The sequence below is a fragment of the Oncorhynchus keta genome, unplaced genomic scaffold, assembly GCF_023373465.1.
Source record: "Oncorhynchus keta strain PuntledgeMale-10-30-2019 unplaced genomic scaffold, Oket_V2 Un_contig_349_pilon_pilon, whole genome shotgun sequence".
Lineage (NCBI taxonomy): Eukaryota > Metazoa > Chordata > Actinopteri > Salmoniformes > Salmonidae > Oncorhynchus > Oncorhynchus keta.
In genome coordinates this window covers 175,001-197,500 of record NW_026287285.1, presented here as the reverse complement: position 1 = coordinate 197,500, position 22,500 = coordinate 175,001, and the positions used below count along the sequence as shown (strand labels likewise).

The window sequence follows — 22,500 nt, the reverse complement described above, 5'->3', positions numbered from 1 at the left end:
ACAGGATGAGAGACATATCACTGTTATGAAGGCCTTTATAACCAGTCTGGTGACAGGATGAGAGACATATCACTGTTATGGAGGCCTTTATAACCAGTCTGGAGACATATCACTGTTATGAAGGCCTTTATAACCAGTCTGGAGACATATCACTGTTATGAAGGCCTTTATAACCAGTCTGGAGACATATCACTGTTATGAAGGCCTTTATAACCAGTCTGGTGACAGGATGAGAGACATATCACTGTTAGGAAGACCTTTATAACAAGTCTGGAGACATGTCACTGTTAGGAAGGCCTTTATAACCAGTCTGGAGACATATCACTGTTATGGAGGTCTTTATAACCAGTCTGGTGACAGGATGAGAGACATATCACTGTTAGGAAGGCCTTTATAACCAGTCTGGAGACATATCACTGTTAGGAAGGCCTTTATAACCAGTCTGGAGACATATCACTGTTAGGAAGGCCTTTATAACCAGTCTGGAGACATATCACTGTTATGAAGGCCTTTATAACCAGTCTGGTGACAGGATGAGAGACATATCACTGTTAGGAAGACCTTTATGACCAGTCTGGAGACATATCACTGTTAGGAAGGCCTTTATAACCAGTCTGGAGACAGGATGGGAGACATATCACTGTTATGAAGGCCTTTATAACCAGTCTGGAGACAGGATGGGAGACATATCACTGTTATGAAGGCCTTTATAACCAGTCTGGAGACATATCACTGTTATGAAGGCCTTTATAACCAGTCTGGTGACATATCACTGTTATGAAGGCCTTTATAACCAGTCTGGAGACATATCACTGTTATGAAGGCCTTTATAACCAGTCTGGAGACATATCACTGTTATGAAGGCCTTTATAACCAGTCTGGAGACATATCACTGTTATGAAGGCCTTTATAACCAGTCTGGAGACATATCACTGTTATGAAGGCCTTTATAACCAGTCTGGAGACATATCACTGTTATGAAGGCCTTTATAACCAGTCTGGAGACATATCACTGTTATGAAGGCCTTTATAACCAGTCTGGAGACATATCACTGTTATGAAGGCCTTTATAACCAGTCTGGAGACATATCACTGTTATGAAGGCCTTTATAACCAGTCTGGAGACATATCACTGTTATGAAGGCCTTTATAACCGGTCTGGAGACAGGATGGAGACATATCACTGTTATGAAGGCCTTTATAACCAGTCTGGTGACATATCACTGTTATGAAGGCCTTTATAACCAGTCTGGAGACATATCACTGTTATGAAGGTCTTTATAACCGGTCTGGAGACAGGATGGAGACATATCACTGTTATGAAGGCCTTTATAACCAGTCTGGAGACATATCACTGTTATGAAGGCCTTTATAACCAGTCTGGTGACATATCACTGTTATGAAGGCCTTTATAACCAGTCTGGAGACATATCACTGTTATGAAGGCCTTTATAACCAGTCTGGAGACAGGATGGAGACATATCACTGTTATGAAGGCCTTTATAACCAGTCTGGAGACAGGATGGAGACATATCACTGTTATGAAGGCCTTTATAACCGGTCTGGAGACAGGATGGAGACATATCACTGTTATGAAGGCCTTTATAACCAGTCTGGTGACAGGATGGGAGACATATCACTGTTATGAAGGCCTTTATAACCAGTCTGGAGACATATCACTGTTATGAAGGCCTTTATAACCAGTCTGGAGACATATCACTGTTATGGAGGCCTTTATAACCAGTCTGGAGACATATCACTGTTAGGAAGGCCTTTATAACCAGTCTGGTGACAGGATGGAGACATATCACTGTTATGAAGGCCTTTATAACCAGTCTGGTGACAGGATGGGAGACATATCACTGTTATGAAGGCCTTTATAACCAGTCTGGAGACATATCACTGTTATGAAGGCCTTTATAACCAGTCTGGAGACAGGATGGGAGACATATCACTGTTATGAAGGCCTTTATAACCAGTCTGGAGACATATCACTGTTATGGAGGCCTTTATAACCAGTCTGGAGACATATCACTGTTATGGAGGCCTTTATAACCAGTCTGGAGACATATCACTGTTAGGAAGGCCTTTATAACCAGTCTGGTGACAGGATGGAGACATATCACTGTTAGGAAGGCCTTTATAACCAGTCTGGTGACAGGATGGGAGACATATCACTGTTATGAAGGCCTTTATAACCGGTCTGGAGACAGGATGGAGACATTTCACTGTTAGGAAGGCCTTTATAACCAGTCTGGTGACATATCACTGTTATGAAGGCCTTTATAACCAGTCTGGAGACAGGATGGAGACATATCACTGTTAGGAAGGCCTTTATAACCAGTCTGGTGACAGGATGGGAGACATATCACTGTTATGAAGGCCTTTATAACCAGTCTGGTGAGATATCACTGTTATGAAGGCCTTTATAACCAGTCTGGTGACATATCACTGTTATGAAGGCCTTTATAACCAGTCTGGTGACATATCACTGTTATGAAGGCCTTTATAACCAGTCTGGAGACATATCACTGTTATGAAGGCCTTTATAACCAGTCTGGTGACAGGATGAGAGACATATCACTGTTATGGAGGCCTTTATAACCAGTCTGGAGACATGTCACTGTTAGGAAGGCCTTTATAACCAGTCTGGAGACATATCACTGTTATGAAGGACTTTATAACCAGTCTGGAGACATATCACTGTTATGAAGGCCTTTATAACCAGTCTGGTGACAGGATGAGAGACATATCACTGTTATGAAAGGCCTTTATAACCAGTCTGGTGACAGGATGAGAGACATATCACTGTTAGGAAGGCCTTTATAACCAGTCTGGTGACAGGATGAGAGACATATCACTGTTAGGAAGGCCTTTATAACCAGTCTGGTGAGATATCACTGTTATGAAGGCCTTTATAACCAGTCTGGTGACAGGATGAGAGACATATCACTGTTATGAAGGCCTTTATAACCAGTCTGGAGACATATCACTGTTATGAAGGCCTTTATAACCAGTCTGGTGACAGGATGAGAGACATATCACTGTTATGAAGGCCTTTATAACCAGTCTGGTGACAGGATGAGAGACATATCACTGTTAGGAAGGCCTTTATAACCAGTCTGGAGACATATCACTGTTATGAAGGCCTTTATAACCAGTCTGGAGACATATCACTGTTAGGAAGGCCTTTATAACCAGTCTGGAGACAGGATGGAGACATATCACTGTTATGAAGGCCTTTATAACCAGTCTGGTGAGATATCACTGTTAGGAAGGCCTTTATAACCAGTCTGGAGACATATCACTGTTATGAAGGCCTTTATAACCAGTCTGGAGACATATCACTGTTATGAAGGCCTTTATAACCAGTCTGGAGACATATCACTGTTATGAAGGCCTTTATAACCAGTCTGGTGACAGGATGAGAGACATATCACTGTTATGAAGGCCTTTATAACCAGTCTGGTGACAGGATGAGAGACATATCACTGTTAGGAAGACCTTTATAACAAGTCTGGAGACATATCACTGTTAGGAAGGCCTTTATAACCAGTCTGGAGACATATCACTGTTATGGAGGTCTTTATAACCAGTCTGGTGACAGGATGAGAGACATATCACTGTTAGGAAGGCCTTTATAACCAGTCTGGATACATATCACTGTTAGGAAGGCCTTTATAACCAGTCTGGAGACATATCACTGTTAGGAAGGCCTTTATAACCAGTCTGGAGACATATCACTGTTAGGAAGGCCTTTATAACCAGTCTGGAGACATATCACTGTTATGAAGGCCTTTATAACCAGTCTGGAGACATATCACTGTTATGAAGGCCTTTATAACCAGTCTGGTGACATATCACTGTTATGAAGGCCTTTATAACCAGTCTGGAGACATATCACTGTTAGGAAGGCCTTTATAACCAGTCTGGTGACAGGATGGGAGACATATCACTGTTATGAAGGCCTTTATAACCAGTCTGGAGACATATCACTGTTATGAAGGCCTTTATAACCAGTCTGGAGACATATCACTGTTAGGAAGGCCTTTATAACCAGTCTGGTGACAGGATGGGAGACATATCACTGTTATGAAGGCCTTTATAACCAGTCTGGTGAGATATCACTGTTATGAAGGCCTTTATAACCAGTCTGGTGACAGGATGGAGACATATCACTGTTATGAAGGCCTTTATAACCAGTCTGGTGAGATATCACTGTTATGGAGGCCTTTATAACCAGTCTGGAGACAGGATGGAGACATATCACTGTTATGAAGGCCTTTATAACCAGTCTGGAGACATATCACTGTTATGAAGGCCTTTATAACCAGTCTGGAGACATATCACTGTTATGAAGGCCTTTATAACCAGTCTGGTGACAGGATGAGAGACATATCACTGTTAGGAAGGCCTTTATAACCAGTCTGGAGACATATCACTGTTATGAAGGCCTTTATAACCAGTCTGGAGACAGGATGGAGACATATCACTGTTATGAAGGCCTTTATAACCAGTCTGGAGACATATCACTGTTAGGAAGGCCTTTATAACCAGTCTGGTGACAGGATGAGAGACAAATCACTGTTAGGAAGACCTTTATAACAAGTCTGGAGACATATCACTGTTAGGAAGGCCTTTATAACCAGTCTGGAGACATATCACTGTTATGGAGGTCTTTATAACCAGTCTGGTGACAGGATGAGAGACATATCACTGTTAGGAAGGCCTTTATAACCAGTCTGGATACATATCACTGTTAGGAAGGCCTTTATAACCAGTCTGGAGACATATCACTGTTAGGAAGGCCTTTATAACCACTCTGGAGACATATCACTAATATGAAGGCCTTTATAACCAGTCTGGTGACAGGATGAGAGACATATCACTGTTAGGAAGACCTTTATGACCAGTCTGGAGACATATCACTGTTAGGAAGGCCTTTATAACCAGTCTGGAGACATATCACTGTTATGGAGGCCTTTATAACCAGTCTGGAGACATATCACTGTTAGGAAGGCCTTTATAACCAGTCTGGAGACAGGATGGGAGACATATCACTGTTATGAAGGCCTTTATAACCAGTCTGGTGACAGGATGAGAGACATATCACTGTTAGGAAGACCTTTATGACCAGTCTGGAGACATATCACTGTTAGGAAGGCCTTTATAACCAGTCTGGAGACATATCACTGTTATGGAGGCCTTTATAACCAGTCTGGAGACATATCACTGTTAGGAAGGCCTTTATAACCAGTCTGGAGACAGGATGGGAGACATATCACTGTTAGGAAGGCCTTTATAACCAGTCTGGAGACATATCACTGTTATGGAGGCCTTTATAACCAGTCTGGAGACATATCACTGTTATGGAGGCCTTTATAACCAGTCTGGAGACATATCACTGTTATGAAGGCCTTTATAACCAGTCTGGTGACAGGATGGGAGACATATCACTGTTATGAAGGCCTTTATAACCAGTCTGGAGACATATCACTGTTAGGAAGGCCTTTATAACCAGTCTGGTGACAGGATGGGAGACATATCACTGTTATGAAGGCCTTTATAACCAGTCTGGAGACAGGATGGAGACATATCACTGTTATGAAGGTCTGTATAACCAGTCTGGTGACAGGATGCTGTCGATACTGTTACAGCTGGAGCTGCTTCAGTCTGACACTAGATGGCAGCACAATGTTAACACAGAGACTGTGTGTGTGTGTGTGTGTGTGTGTGTGTGTGTGTGTGTGTGTGTGTGTGTGTGTGTGTGTGTGTGCGTGCGTGCGTGCGTGCGTGCGTGTGTGTGTGTGTGTGTGTTTACCAGCGAGAGCGGTGGACGGCGTGCTGGGTTCTCCATAACCGTAGCGATTGACAGCGATGACACGGAATTCATATCCGACCCCTGACCTCAGACGGTCCATCTCCACGGTTGCTGACCTACTGCTGGGGGGGAGGAGCCTGACAAACGAGTCCCACATCCCTTCATCTGAAGAGCGAGAGAGAGACAGGAAAGAGAGAGAGGGGGGAAGAGTGAGAGGGAGAGAGAGTAGGAAGGGAGAGAAGGAGGGTAGTGAGACAATGTAAAAGGAAGTGTAAATATCATTAGTGATAGAAGGATAAGAAAGATAGGAGACGAAAGAGAGAAGGAGAGGGAAGAGAGAAGGAGAGGAAGAGAGAAGGAGAGGAAGAGAGAAGGAGAGGAAGATAGAAGGAGAGGAAGATAGAAGATAGAAGGAGAGGGAGAGAGAAGGAGAGGAAGAGAGAAGGAGAGGAAGATAGAAGGAGAGGGAGAGAGAAGGAGAGGAAGATAGAAGATAGAAGGAGAGGAAGAGAGAAGGAGAGGAAGAGAGAAGGAGAGGAAGATAGAAGGAGAGGAAGATAGAAGGAGAGGAAAGATAGAAGGAGAGGAATATAGAAGGAGAGGAAGATAGAAGGAGAGGGAAGAGAGAAGGAGAGGAAGAGAGAAGGAGAGGGAAGATAGAAGGAGAGGAAGATAGAAGATAGAAGGAGAGGGAAGATAGAAGGAGAGGAAGATAGAAGGAGAGGGAAGATAGAAGGAGAGGAAGATAGAAGGAGAGGGAAGATAGAAGGAGAGGAAGATAGAAGGAGAGGAAGATAGAAGGAGAGGAAGAGAGAAGGAGGGAATATAGAAGGAGAGGGAAGATAGAAGGAGAGGGAAGAGAGAAGGAGAGGGAAGATAGAAGGAGAGGGAAGAGAGGAGAGGAAGAGAGGAGAGGAAGATAGAAGGAGAGGAAGATAGAAGGAGAGGAAGATAGAAGGAGAGGAAGATAGAAGGAGAGGGAAGATAGAAGGAGAGGAAGAGAGAAGGAGAGGGAAGATAGAAGGAGAGGAAGATAGAAGGAGAGGGAAGAGAGAAGGAGAGGGAAGATAGAAGGAGAGGGAAGAGAGAAGGAGAGGAAGATAGAAGGAGGGAAGATAGAAGGAGAGGAAGATAGAAGGAGGGAAGATAGAAGGAGAGGGAAGATAGAAGGAGAGGGAAGAGAGAAGGAGAGGAAGATAGAAGGAGAGGGAAGATAGAAGGAGAGGAAGATAGAAGGAGAGGAAGATAGAAGGAGAGGGAAGATAGAAGGAGAGGAAGATAGAAGTAGAGGAAGACACACACCACAGACACACACCACACACAGACACAGACCACAGACACACACCACAGACACACACCACAGACACACACCACAGACACACACCACAGGCACACACCACAGACACACACCACACACAGACACACGCCACAGACACACACCACAGACACACACCACAGACACACACCACAGACACACACCACAGACACACACCACAGACACACACCACAGACACACACCACAGGCACACACCACAGACACACACCACAGACACACGCCACAGACACACACCACAGACACACACCACAGACACACACCACAGACACACACCACAGACACACACCACAGGCACACACCACAGACACACACCACAGACACACACCACACACGGACACACACACGCACCACAGACACACATTCGCTTGCTCACCTGAGGGACGAGCCTCGATGATGTAACCTATGACAGGTCCCGCCCCCGCATCTCCCTCCGACCAATGAATGGTCAGCGCCGAGGAGGACTTGGTGACTGACATCTCCATGGGCGAACCAGGGGTGCCTGGGGGAGAGAGGGAGGAGCCATTTAGACCATATAAACACAGAAACCTGTAGATGTTGGGGATGTTGGTGTGTGTAGCAGGTCTGGAGCTGAACACACATAAACCTAACACACTTAACACACACCTCACACACTTCACATACACATGGCATTGAGGAATATACCACCTCAGTCATTGGCTTCATCAATAAGTGCATCCCCACAGTGACTGTACGTACATATCCCAACCAGAAGCCATGGATTACAGGCAACATCCACATAAAGACTAGAACTTTCAAGGAGACTAATCCGGACGCTTATAAAAAATTCCCGCTATGCCCTCAGACACCTCACGCACTACACACACACACACCTCACACCTCACACACTACACACACCTCACGCACTACACACACACTCTCACACCTCACATATTACACACACACACACACACACACACACACACACACACACACACACACACACACACACACACACACACACACACACACACACACACACACACACACACACACACACACACACACACACACACACACCTCACACACTACACACACCTCACACACTACACACACACACCTCACACACTACACACACCTCACACACTACACACACACTCTCACACCTCACATATTACACACACACACACACACACACACACACACACACACACACACACACACACACACACACACACACACACACACACACACACACACACACACACACACACACACACACACACACACACACACACACCTCACACACTACACACACCTCACACACTACACACACCTCACACACTACACACACACACCTCACACCTCACACACTACACACACCTCACACACTACACACACACCTCACACACTACACACACACCTCACACACTACACACACCTCACAGACTACACACACACTCTCACACCTCACACACACCTCACACACACACTTAACCCCCCCTCTCCTTACCCTGTAGAGGTTGTGAGGTGACGTTACAGTGGACAGCAGGTCCGTAGCTGACTGTTCTGGCCTGGACACTGAACCTGTAGGTTACTCCTTTAGTCAGGTCTCTGACCTTCAACCAACGCTGCCAGCTACCCTTCACCTCCACCGTCACCACCCGACTCACGCCTAGACACACACACACACACACACACACACACACACACACACACACACACACACACACACACACACACACACACACACACACACACACACACACACACACACACACACACACACACACACACACACACACACACACACACACACACACACACACACACACACACACACACACACACACACACACACACACACACACACACACACACACATATTCAAACATGTGTAGATGTTCAAACACCACTAAACACCATTAAACACCATTAAACACCATTAAACACCATTAATCACCATTAAACACCATTAAACACCATTAAACACCATTAAACCCCATTAAACAGCATTAAACACCATTAAACACCATTAAACACCATTAAACACCACTAAACACCATTAAACACCATTAAACCCCATTAAACACCATTAAACACCATTAAACACAATTAAACACCATTAAACACCACTAAACACCATTAAACACCATTAAACACCATTAAACACCATTAAACCCCATTAAACACCATTAAACACCATTAAACACCACTAAACACCATTAAACACCACTAAACACCATTAAACACCATTAAACACCACTAAACACCATTAAACCCCATTAATCACCACTAAACACTATTAAACACCATTAAACACCACTAAACACCATTAAACACCATTAAACACCACTAAACACCATTAAACACCACTAAACACCAGTAAACACCATTAAACCCCATTAAACACCACTAAACACCATTAAACACCATTAAACACCACTAAACACCATTAAACACCATTAAACACCACTAACCACCATTAAACACCATTAAACACCACTAAACACCATTAAACACCACTAAACACCACTAAACACCATTAAACACCATTAAACACCACTAAACACCATTAAACACCATTAAACACCATTAAACACCATTAAACACCATTAAACACCATTAAACACCACTAAACACCATTAAACCCCATTAATCACCACTAAACACCACTAAACACCACTAAACACCATTAAACACCATTAAACACCACTAAACACCATTAAACCCCATTAATCACCACTAAACACCATTAAACACCATTAAACACCACTAAACACCATTAAACACCACTAAACACCATTAAACACCATTAAACCCCATTAAACACCACTAAACACCATTAAACACCATTAAACACCACTAAACACCATTAAACACCATTAAAAACCACTAAGCACCATTAAACACCATTAAACACCAATAAACACCATTAAACACCATTAAACACCATTAAACACCACTAAACACCACTAAGCACCATTAAACACCATTAAACACCAATAAACACCATTAAACACCACTAAACACCATTAAACACCATTAAACACCATTAAACACCATTAAACACCATTAAACACCATTAACACCTTTAACACCTTTAACACCTTTTTTTTAGGTGTGTGTGTTGCTAGGTGTGTGTGTTGTTAGGTGTGTTGTTAGGTGTGTGTGTGTTGCTAGGTGTGTGTGTGTGTTGCTAGATGTGTGTGTGTTGTTAGGCGTGTGAGTGTGTGTTAGGTGTGTGTGTGTTGTTAGGTGTGTGTGTTGCTAGGTGTGTGTGTTAGTTACCCTGTACAGGCTGTGTGGGCTGGTAGACCACCCTGTACCCCTCCACTACCCCGTTAGAAGCGCTGGGCGCCCCCCAGGAGACGTTGACACTCCATCCTGTCACCTCCGAAAATGACAGGAAACTAGGCTGGCTGGGGGCTGGGGGGGGTTACACAGGTCATCATTACATTCATACCATCTAGATGTTCAACTTTAATAACACAACTAGAAACTGCAGACCTGGGATCAGATACTATTAGATGTGTGTCTAAACTCTGTGTCTGCTTTAGACAGAGCAGACCTGGGATCAGATACTATTAGATGTGTGTGTGAACTCAGTGTTTGCTTTAGACAGAGCAGACCTGGGATCAGATACTATTAGATATGATAACACATACGCTTCCCAGGGTTAACTGGGTGGTTAGGGGTTAGAGGTTAGAGTTTAGGGAACCTACCGACCTGTAGGGTCTTGGCCTCCCGGGGTTAGAGGTTAGGGGTCAGAGGTTAGGGAACCTACCGGCCTGTAGGGTCTTGGCCTCCCGGGGTCAGAGGTTAGGGGTCAGAGGTTAGGGAACCTTCCGGCCTGTAGGGTCTTGGCGCCCCGGGGTTAGAGGTTAGCGGTTAGAGTTTAGGGAACCTAGTAGGCCTGTAGGGTCTTGGCGCCCCGGGGTTAGAGGTTAGGGGTTAGAGGTTAGGGGTTAGAGGTTAGGGAACCTACCGGCCTGTAGGGTCTTGGCGCCCCGGGGGTTAGAGGTTAGGGAACCTACCGGCCTGTAGGGTCTTGGCCTCCCGGGGTTAGAGGTTAGGGGTTAGAGGTTAGGGAACCTACCGGCCTGTAGGGTCTTGGCGCCCTGGGGTTAGAGGTTAGGGGTTAGGGGTGAGAGGTTAGGAAACCTACCGGCTTGTAGGGTCTTGGCGCCCCGGGGTTAGAGGTTAGGGGTTAGAGGTTAGGGAACCTACCTGCCTGTAGGGTCTTGGCCTCCCGGGGTTAGAGGTTAGGGGTTAGAGGTTAGGGAACCTACCCGCCTGTAGGGTCTTGGCCTCCCGGGGTTAGAGGTTAGGGGTTAGAGGTTAGGGAACCTACCCGCCTGTAGGGTCTTGGCCTCCCGGGATTAGAGGTTAGGGGTTAGAGGTTAGGGAACCTACCAGCCTGTAGGGTCTTGGCGCCCCGGGGTTCGCTGGACGGGCCGTCTCCAGCCACGTTGAAGGCAGACAGCGTGACGAGGTAGGACGTGTAACACGTGAGGTTGACCAGACGAACACGCGTGTCAGGAACAAACACCACCGTCACCTTCTCTGTCTTGTTCTGTCTGTCACCCTGCCAGTAGTGGATCTGATCACAGCACAGGAAACAGGAAGAAGTCGCACACAGGAAGTGAGACCCATTTTCTACTGAGACAATGGTTCCTTTCGGGTTGTACCCAGAAGGGTAAACATGAACAATATTCTGCTGTTGACTTGACTTCTGATGTGTTGACCTGATGTATCCATGACAACATGAATTGATGTATCCATGACAACATGACCTGATGTGTCCATCAGAATGATGTAGTGATGTATTCTCTATAACAACATGACCTGATGTACCCTTCAGAATGATGTAGTGATGTATTCTCTATAACAACATGACCTGATGTGTCCAGAATGATGTAGTGATGTATTCTCTATAACAACATGACCTGATGTACCCATCAGAATGATGTAGTGATGTATTCTCTATAACAACATGACCTGATGTACCCTTCAGAATGATGTAGTGATGTATTCTCTATAACAACATGACCTGATGTGTCCAGAATGATGTAGTGATGTATTCTCTATAACAACATGACCTGATGTACCCAGAATGATGTAGTGATGTATTCTCTATAACAACATGACCTGATGTGTCCATCAGAATGATGTAGTGATGTATTCTCTATAACAACATGACCTGATGTGTCCATCAGAATGATGTAGTGATGTATTCTCTATAACAACATGACCTGATGTACCCATCAGAATGATGTAGTGATGTATTCTCTATAACAACATGACCTGATGTGCCCAGAATGATGTAGTGATGTATTCTCTATAACAACATGACCTGATGTACCCATCAGAATGATGTAGTGATGTATTCTCTATAACAACATGACCTGATGTGTCCATCAGAATGATGTAGTGATGTATTCTCTATAACAACATGACCTGATGTACCCATCAGAATGATGTAGTGATGTATTCTCTATAACAACATGACCTGATGTGTCCATCAGAATGATGTAGTGATGTATTCTCTATAACAACATGACCTGATGTGTCCATCAGAATGATGTAGTGATGTATTCTCTATAACAACATGACCTGATGTGTCCATCAGAATGATGTAGTGATGTATTCTCTATAACAACATGACCTGATGTGTCCATCAGAATGATGTAGTGATGTATTCTCTATAACAACATGACCTGATGTGCCCATCAGAATGATGTAGTGATGTATTCTCTATAACAACATGACCTGATGTACCCATCAGAATGATGTAGTGATGTATTCTCTATAACAACATGACCTGATGTGCCCATCAGAATGATGTAGTGATGTATTCTCTATAACAACATGACCTGATGTACCCATCAGAATGATGTAGTGATTTATTCTCTATAACAACATGACCTGATGTACCCAGAATGATGTAGTGATGTATTCTCTATAACAACATGACCTGATGTGCCCATCAGAATGATGTAGTGATGTATTCTCTATAACAACATGACCTGATGTACCCATCAGAATGATGTAGTGATTTATTCTCTATAACAACATGACCTGATGTACCCATCAGAATGATGTAGTGATTTATTCTCTATAACAACATGACCTGATGTACCCAGAATGATGTAGTGATGTATTCTCTATAACAACATGACCTGATGTGCCCATCAGAATGATGTAGTGATGTATTCTCTATAACAACATGACCTGATGTACCCATCAGAATGATGTAGTGATTTATTCTCTATAACAACATGACCTGATGTACCCAGAATGATGTAGTGATGTATTCTCTATAACAACATGACCTGATGTACCCATCAGAATGATGTAGTGATGTATTCTCTATAACATGACCTGATGACCTGATGTAGTGATGTATTCCATCAGAATGATGTAGTGATGTATTCTCTATAACAACATGACCTGATATGTCCATCAGAATGATGTAGTGATGTATTCTCTATAACAACATGACCTGATGTATCCAGAATGATGTAGTGATGTATTCTCTATAACAACATGACCTGATGTACCCAGAATGATGTAGTGATGTATTCTCTATAACAACATGACCTGATATGTCCATCAGAATGATGTAGTGATGTATTCTCTATAACAACATGACCTGATGTATCCAGAATGATGTAGTGATGTATTCTCTATAACAACATGACCTGATGTACCCAGAATGATGTAGTGATGTATTCTCTATAACAACATGACCTGATGTACCCATCAGAATGATGTAGTGATGTATTCTCTATAACAACATGACCTGATGTACCCAGAATGATGTAGTGATGTATTCTCTATAACAACATGACCTGATGTACCCATCAGAATGATGTAGTGATGTATTCTCTATAACAACATGACCTGATGTACCCATCAGAATGATGTAGTGATGTATTCTCTATAACAACATGACCTGATGTGCCCAGAATGATGTAGTGATGTATTCTCTATAACAACATGACCTGATGTACCCTTCAGAATGATGTAGTGATGTATTCTCTATAACAACATGACCTGATGTACCCAGAATGATGTAGTGATGTATTCTCTATAACAACATGACCTGATATGTCCATCAGAATGATGTAGTGATGTATTCTCTATAACAACATGACCTGATGTGTCCATCAGAATGATGTAGTGATGTATTCTCTATAACAACATGACCTGATGTACCCAGAATGATGTAGTGATGTATTCTCTATAACAACATGACCTGATGTGTCCATCAGAATGATGTAGTGATGTATTCTCTATAACAACATGATCTGATGTGTCCAGAATGATGTAGTGATGTATTCTCTATAACAACATGACCTGATGTGTCCAGAATGATGTAGTGATGTATTCTCTATAACAACATGACCTGATGTGTCCATCAGAATGATGTAGTGATGTATTCTCTATAACAACATGACCTGATGTGTCCATCAGAATGATGTAGTGATGTATTCTCTATAACAACATGACCTGATGTACCCAGAATGATGTAGTGATGTATTCTCTATAACAACATGACCTGATGTGTCCATCAGAATGATGTAGTGATGTATTCTCTATAACAACATGATGTACCCATCAGAATGATGTAGTGATGTATTCTCTATAACAACATGACCTGATGTGCCCATCAGAATGATGTAGTGATGTATTCTCTATAACAACATGACCTGATGTGTCCATCAGAATGATGTAGTGATGTATTCTCTATAACAACATGACCTGATGTACCCAGAATGATGTAGTGATGTATTCTCTATAACAACATGACCTGATGTACCCATCAGAATGATGTAGTGATGTATTCTCTATAACAACATGACCTGATGTGTCCATCAGAATGATGTAGTGATGTATTCTCTATAACAACATGACCTGATGTACCCAGAATGATGTAGTGATGTATTCTCTATAACAACATGACCTGATGTACCCATCAGAATGATGTAGTGATGTATTCTCTATAACAACATGACCTGATGTGTCCATCAGAATGATGTAGTGATGTATTCTCTATAACAACATGACCTGATGTGCCCATCAGAATGATGTAGTGATGTATTCTCTATAACAACATGACCTGATGTGTCCATCAGAATGATGTAGTGATGTATTCTCTATAACAACATGACCTGATGTACCCATCAGAATGATGTAGTGATGTATTCTCTATAACAACATGACCTGATGTGCCCATCAGAATGATGTAGTGATGTATTCTCTATAACAACATGACCTGATGTGTCCATCAGAATGATGTAGTGATGTATTCTCTATAACAACATGACCTGATGTGTCCATCAGAATGATGTAGTGATGTATTCTCTATAACAACATGACCTGATGTGTCCATCAGAATGATGTAGTGATGTATTCTCTATAACAACATGACCTGATGTACCCATCAGAATGATGTAGTGATGTATTCTCTATAACAACATGACCTGATGTGTCCATCAGAATGATGTAGTGATGTATTCTCTATAACAACATGACCTGATGTGTCCATCAGAATGATGTAGTGATGTATTCTCTATAACAACATGACCTGATGTATGATGTAGTGATGTATTCCATGACAGAATGATGTAGTGATGTATTCTCTATAACAACATGACCTGATGTACCCAGAATGATGTAGTGATGTATTCTCTATAACAACATGACCTGATGTACCCAGAATGATGTAGTGATGTATTCTCTATAACAACATGACCTGATGTACCCATCAGAATGATGTAGTGATGTATTCTCTATAACAACATGACCTGATGTACCCATCAGAATGATGTAGTGATGTATTCTCTATAACAACATGACCTGATGTACCCAGAATGATGTAGTGATGTATTCTCTATAACAACATGACCTGATGTACCCAGAATGATGTAGTGATGTATTCTCTATAACAACATGACCTGATGTACCCAGAATGATGTAGTGATGTATTCTCTATAACAACATGACCTGATGTACCATCAGAATGATGTAGTGATGTATTCTCTATAACAACATGACCTGATGTACCCAGAATGATGTAGTGATGTATTCTCTATAACAACATGACCTGATGAATGAATGATGTAGTGATGTATTCTCTATAACAACATGACCTGATGTACCCATCAGAATGATGTAGTGATGTATTCTCTATAACAACATGACCTGATGTACCCATCAGAATGATGTAGTGATGTATTCTCTATAACAACATGACCTGATGTACCCATCAGAATGATGTAGTGATGTATTCTCTATAACAACATGACCTGATGTACCCAGAATGATGTAGTGATGTATTCTCTATAACAACATGACCTGATGTACCCAGAATGATGTAGTGATGTATTCTCTATAACAACATGAATGATGATAGTGATGTATTCTCTATAACAACATGACCTGATGTACCCATCAGAATGATGTAGTGATGTATTCTCTATAACAACATGACCTGATGTACCCAGAATGATGTAGTGATGTATTCTCTATAACAACATGACCTGATGTGCCCATCAGAATGATGTAGTGATGTATTCTCTATAACAACATGACCTGATGTGCCCATCAGAATGATGTAGTGATGTATTCTCTATAACAACATGACCTGATGTACCCATCAGAATGATGTAGTGATGTATTCTCTATAACAACATGACCTTATGTACCCAGAATGATGTAGTGATGTATTCTCTATAACAACATGACCTGATGTGCCCATCAGAATGATGTAGTGATGTATTCTCTATAACAACATGACCTGATGTACCCATCAGAATGATGTAGTGATGTATTCTCTATAACAACATGACCTGATGTACCCAGAATGATGTAGTGATGTATTCTCTATAACAACATGACCTGATGTACCCATCAGAATGATGTAGTGATGTATTCTCTATAACAACATGACCTGATGTGTCCATCAGAATGATGTAGTGATGTATTCTCTATAACAACATGACCTGATGTACCCATCAGAATGATGTAGTGATGTATTCTCTATAACAACATGACCTGATGTACCATCAGAATGATGTAGTGATGTATTCTCTATAACAACATGACCTGATGTACCCATCAGAATGATGTAGTGATGTATTCTCTATAACAACATGACCTGATGTACCCAGAATGATGTAGTGATGTATTCTCTATAACAACATGACCTGATGTACCCAGAATGATGTAGTGATGTATTCTCTATAACAACATGACCTGATGTACCCATCAGAATGATGTAGTGATGTATTCTCTATAACAACATGACCTGATGTGTCCATCAGAATGATGTAGTGATGTATTCTCTATAACAACATGACCTGATGTGTCCATCAGAATGATGTAGTGATGTATTCTCTATAACAACATGACCTGATGTACCCAGAATGATGTAGTGATGTATTCTCTATAACAACATGACCTGATGTACCCAGAATGATGTAGTGATGTATTCTCTATAACAACATGACCTGATGTGTCCATCAGAATGATGTAGTGATGTATTCTCTATAACAACATGACCTGATGTGTCCATCAGAATGATGTAGTGATGTATTCTCTATAACAACATGACCTGATGTATCCATGACAACATGACCTGATGTACCCAGAATGATGTAGTGATGTATTCTCTATAACAACATGACCTGATGTGTCCATCAGAATGATGTAGTGATGTATTCTCTATAACAACATGACCTGATGTACCCATGACAACATGACCTGATGTACCCAGAATGATGTAGTGATGTATTCTCTATAACAACATGACCTGATGTACCCAGAATGATGTAGTGATGTATTCTCTATAACAACATGACCTGATGTACCCATCAGAATGATGTAGTGATGTATTCTCTATAACAACATGACCTGATGTACCCATCAGAATGATGTAGTGATGTATTCTCTATAACAACATGACCTGATGTACCCATCAGAATGATGTAGTGATGTATTCTCTATAACAACATGACCTGATGTACCCATCAGAATGATGTAGTGATGTATTCTCTATAACAACATGACCTGATGTGTCCATCAGAATGATGTAGTGATGTATTCTCTATAACAACATGACCTGATGTACCCATCAGAATGATGTAGTGATGTATTCTCTATAACAACATGACCTGATGTACCCATCAGAATGATGTAGTGATGTATTCTCTATAACAACATGACCTGATGTGTCCAGAATGATGTAGTGATGTATTCTCTATAACAACATGACCTGATGTGTCCATCAGAATGATGTAGTGATGTATTCTCTATAACAACATGACCTGATGTACCCATCAGAATGATGTAGTGATGTATTCTCTATAACAACATGACCTGATGTACCCAGAATGATGTAGTGATGTATTCTCTATAACAACATGACCTGATGTGTCCATCAGAATGATGTAGTGATGTATTCTCTATAACAACATGACCTGATGTGTCCAGAATGATGTAGTGATGTATTCTCTATAACAACATGACCTGATGTACCCATCAGAATGATGTAGTGATGTATTCTCTATAACAACATGACCTGATGTACCCAGAATGATGTAGTGATGTATTCTCTATAACAACATGACCTGATGTATCCATGACAACATGACCTGATGTACCCATCAGAATGATGTAGTGATGTATTCTCTATAACAACATGACCTGATGTACCCAGAATGATGTAGTGATGTATTCTCTATAACAACATGACCTGATGTGTCCATCAGAATGATGATGTGATGTGAGTTCAGCTTGTCATTATAATGGATACTCCTCATTATTACTGGACTGGAACATTCTAACACAAAACCTACTCTTTAAAACTTCAACTCTACAAAACCTCAACTCTACAAAAGTCATTCCAATGTCTCTCCCCTTCTCCCTCTCCATCTCTCCCCTTCACCCTCTCCTCTCCATCTCTCCCATTCTCTCTCTCCTCTCCCTCTCCTCTCCATCTCTTCCCTTCTCTCTCCATCTCTCCCCTTCTCTCTCCCCTCCTCTCTCTCCTCTCCATCTCTCCCCTTCTCCCTCGCCTCCTCCCTCTCCTCTCCATCTCTCCCCTTCTCCCTCTCCTCTCCATCTCTCCCCTTCTCCCTCTCCTCTCCACCTCTCCCCTTCTCCCTCGCCTTCTCCCTCTCCTCTCCATCTCTCCCCTTCTCTCCCCTCCTCCCTCTCCTCTCCACCTCTCCCCTTCTCCCTCGCCTCCTCCCTCTCCTCTCCATCTCTCCCCTTCTCTCTCCCTTCTCTCTCTCCTCTCCATCTCTCCCCTTCTCCCTCTCCTCTCCATCTCTCCCCTTCTCCCTCTCCTTTCCATCTCTCCCCTTCTCCCTCTCCTTCTCTCTCTCCTCTCCATCTCTCCCCTTCTCCCTCTCCTCTCCACCTCTCCCCTTCTCTCTCTCCTCTCCATCTCTCCCATTCTCCCTCTCCTCCTCCCTCTCCTCTCCATCTCTCCCATTCTCCCTCTCCTCCTCCCTCTCCTTTCCATGTCTCCCCTTCTCTCTCTCCTCTCCATCTCTCCCCTTCTCCCTCTCCTCTCCACCTCTCCCCTTCTCCCTCGCCTCCTCCCTCTCCTCTCCATCTCTCCCCTTCTCTCTCCCCTTCTCTCTCTCCTCTCCATCTCTCCCCTTCTCCCTCTCCTCTCCATCTCTCCCCTTCTCCCTCTCCTCTCCACCTCTCCCCTTCTCTCTCTCATCCTCCCTCTCCTCTCCATCTCTCCCATTCTCCCTCTCCTCCTCCCTCTCCTCTCCATCTCTCCCATTCTCCCTCTCCTCCTCCCTCTCCTTTCCATGTCTCCCCTTCTCTCTCTCCTCTCCATCTCTCCCCTTCTCCCTCTCCTTTCCACCTCTCCCCTTCTCCCTCGCCTCCTCCCTCTCCTCTCCATCTCTCCCCTTCTCTCTCCCCTTCTCTCTCTCCTCTCCATCTCTCCCCTTCTCCCTCTCCTCTCCATCTCTCCCCTTCTCTCTCTCCTCCTCCCTCTCCTCTCCACCTCTCCCCTTCTCCCTCGCCTCCTCCCTCTCCTCTCCACCTCTCCCCTTCTCTCTCTCCTCCTCCCTCTCCTCTCCATCTCTCCCATTCTCCCTCTCCTCCTCCCTCTCCTCTCCATCTCTCCCATTCTCCCTCTCCTCCTCCCTCTCCTTTCCATGTCTCCCCTTCTCTCTCTCCTCTCCATCTCTCCCCTTCTCCCTCTCTTTTCCATCTCTCCCCTTCTCCCTCTCCTCTCCATCTCTCCCCTTCTCCCTCTCCTCCTCTCCTTTCCATCTCTCCCCTTCTCTCTCTCCTTCTCTCTCCCCTCCTCCCTCTCCTTTCCATCTCTCCCCTTCTCTCTCTCCTCCTCCTCTCCTTTCCATCTCTCCCCTTCTCTCTCTCCTTCTCTCTCCCCTCCTCCCTCTCCTTTCCATCTCTCCCCTTCTCCCTCTCCTTTCCATCTCTCCCCTTCTCTCTCTCCTCCTCCTCTCCTTTCCATCTCTCCCCTTCTCTCTCTCCTTCTCTCTCCCCTCCTCCCTCTCCTTTCCATCTCTCCCCTTCTCCCTCTCCTTTCCATCTCTCCCCTTCTCTCTCTCCTCCTCCTCTCCTTTCCATCTCTCCCCTTCTCTCTCTCCTTCTCTCTCCCCTTCTCCCTCTCCTTTCCATCTCTCCCCTTCTCCCTCTCCTCTCCATCTCTCCCCTTCTCTCTCTCCTCTCCATCTCTCCCCTTCTCTCTCTCCTCCTCCTCTCCTTTCCATCTCTCCCCTTCTCTCTCTCCTTCTCTCTCCCCTCCTCCCTCTCCTCTCCATCTCTCCCCTTCTCCCTCTCCTTTCCATATCTCCCCTTCTCCCTCTCCTCTCCATCTCTCCCCTTCTCCCTCTCCTCCTCCTCTCCTTTCCATCTCTCCCCTTCTCTCTCTCCTTCTCTCTCCCCTCCTCCCTCTCCTCTCCATCTCTCCCCTTCTCCCTCTCCTCTCCATCTCTCCCCTTCTCTCTCTCCTCCTCCTCTCCTTTCCATCTCTCCCCTTCTCTCTCTCCTTCTCTCTCCCCTCCTCCCTCTCCTCTCCATCTCTCCCCTTCTCCCTCTCCTTTCCATCTCTCCCCTTCTCCCTCTCCTCTCCATCTCTCCCCTTCTCTCTCTCCTCCTCCTCTCCTTTCCATCTCTCCTTCTCTCTCTCCTTCTCTCTCCCCTTCTCCCTCTCCTTTCCATCTCTCCCCTTCTCCCTCTCCTCTCCATCTCTCCCATTCTCTTACTTTCACCCACTTCATCCTCCTCTTCCCTCTCATCTTCCCTCTCTTCTCATCCTTTCGCTCTTCTTCAAACAAGGAGCATTAGTTATTCCCTTGTTTCCTCTCCTCTAATCAGGATTCTGCAGGGATCTGAATCCACCGTCTTACTCCTCCGCTCGGAAAATACAACTTTTAACTCCTTTTTATTCTAAATAATAAAAACCTTCAGACTGTGTGATGTCGGTGTGTGTGTGATGTCGGTGTGTGTGTGTAGGATGTCGGTGTGTGTGTGTGTAGGATGTTGGTGTGTGTGTGTGTGTGTGTGTGTGTGTACGTTGTCGGTGTGTGTGTGTGTGTATATGATGTCGGTGTGTGTATGTGTGTAGGATATTATGTGTGTGTGTGTGTGTGTGTGTGTGTATGGGTGTTACCTTGTAACCCTGAATGAGTCCATTCTGTGTGTGTAGGGGTGGGAGGTCCCAGGTCACCTCCAGTACAGTAGGAGAGACAGGCACCGCTCTGATAGACTGGGGTGGCAAGGAGGGAGCTGGAGAGAGATACACACAGTTAGAGAGAGAGGGTGAGAGAGAGAGAGAGAGAGAGAGAGAGAGAGAGAGAGAGAGAGACAGAGAGACAGAGAGAGAGAGAGAGAGAGAGAGAGAGAGAGAGAGAGAGAGAGAGAGAGAGAGAGAGAGAGAGAGAGAGAGAGAGAGAGAGAGAGAGAGAGAGAGAGAGAGAGAGAGAGAGAGAGAGAGAGAGAGAGAGAGAGAGAGAGAGAGAGAGAGAGAGAGAGAGAGAGAGACAGAGAGAGAGAGAGAGAGAGAGAGAGAGACAGAGAGAGAGAAAAACTCCCATATCTGCTGGGTGAAATACCACAGTGTGCATCACAGCAGCAAGATTTGTGACCTGTTGCCACGAGAAAAGGGCAACCAGTGAAGAACAAACACCATTGTAAATACAACCCATATTTATGCTTATTCATTTTATCTTGTGTCCTTTAACTATTTGTACATTGTATATATATATATATAATATGACATTTGTAATGTCTTTACTGTTTTGAAACTTCTGTATGTGTAATGTTTACTGTTAATTTTTGTTGTTTTTGACTTGATATATTCACTTTGTATGTTGTCCACCTC

At 43.7% G+C, this 22,500-nt stretch overlaps 1 protein-coding gene across 1 annotated transcript in view; it reads right to left on the bottom strand.

Annotated features, from left to right (window-relative positions):
- LOC127924014 (protein sidekick-1-like) overlaps window positions 1-22,500 on the bottom strand; it is a 179,850-nt gene that overhangs the window by 9,002 nt on the left and 148,348 nt on the right. The window contains 6 exon segments of the mRNA XM_052508362.1: window positions 5,822-5,986; window positions 7,531-7,656; window positions 8,629-8,790; window positions 10,407-10,544; window positions 11,532-11,718; window positions 21,790-21,905. Of these exon segments, the coding sequence (XP_052364322.1) occupies window positions 5,822-5,986; window positions 7,531-7,656; window positions 8,629-8,790; window positions 10,407-10,544; window positions 11,532-11,718; window positions 21,790-21,905 (894 nt within the window).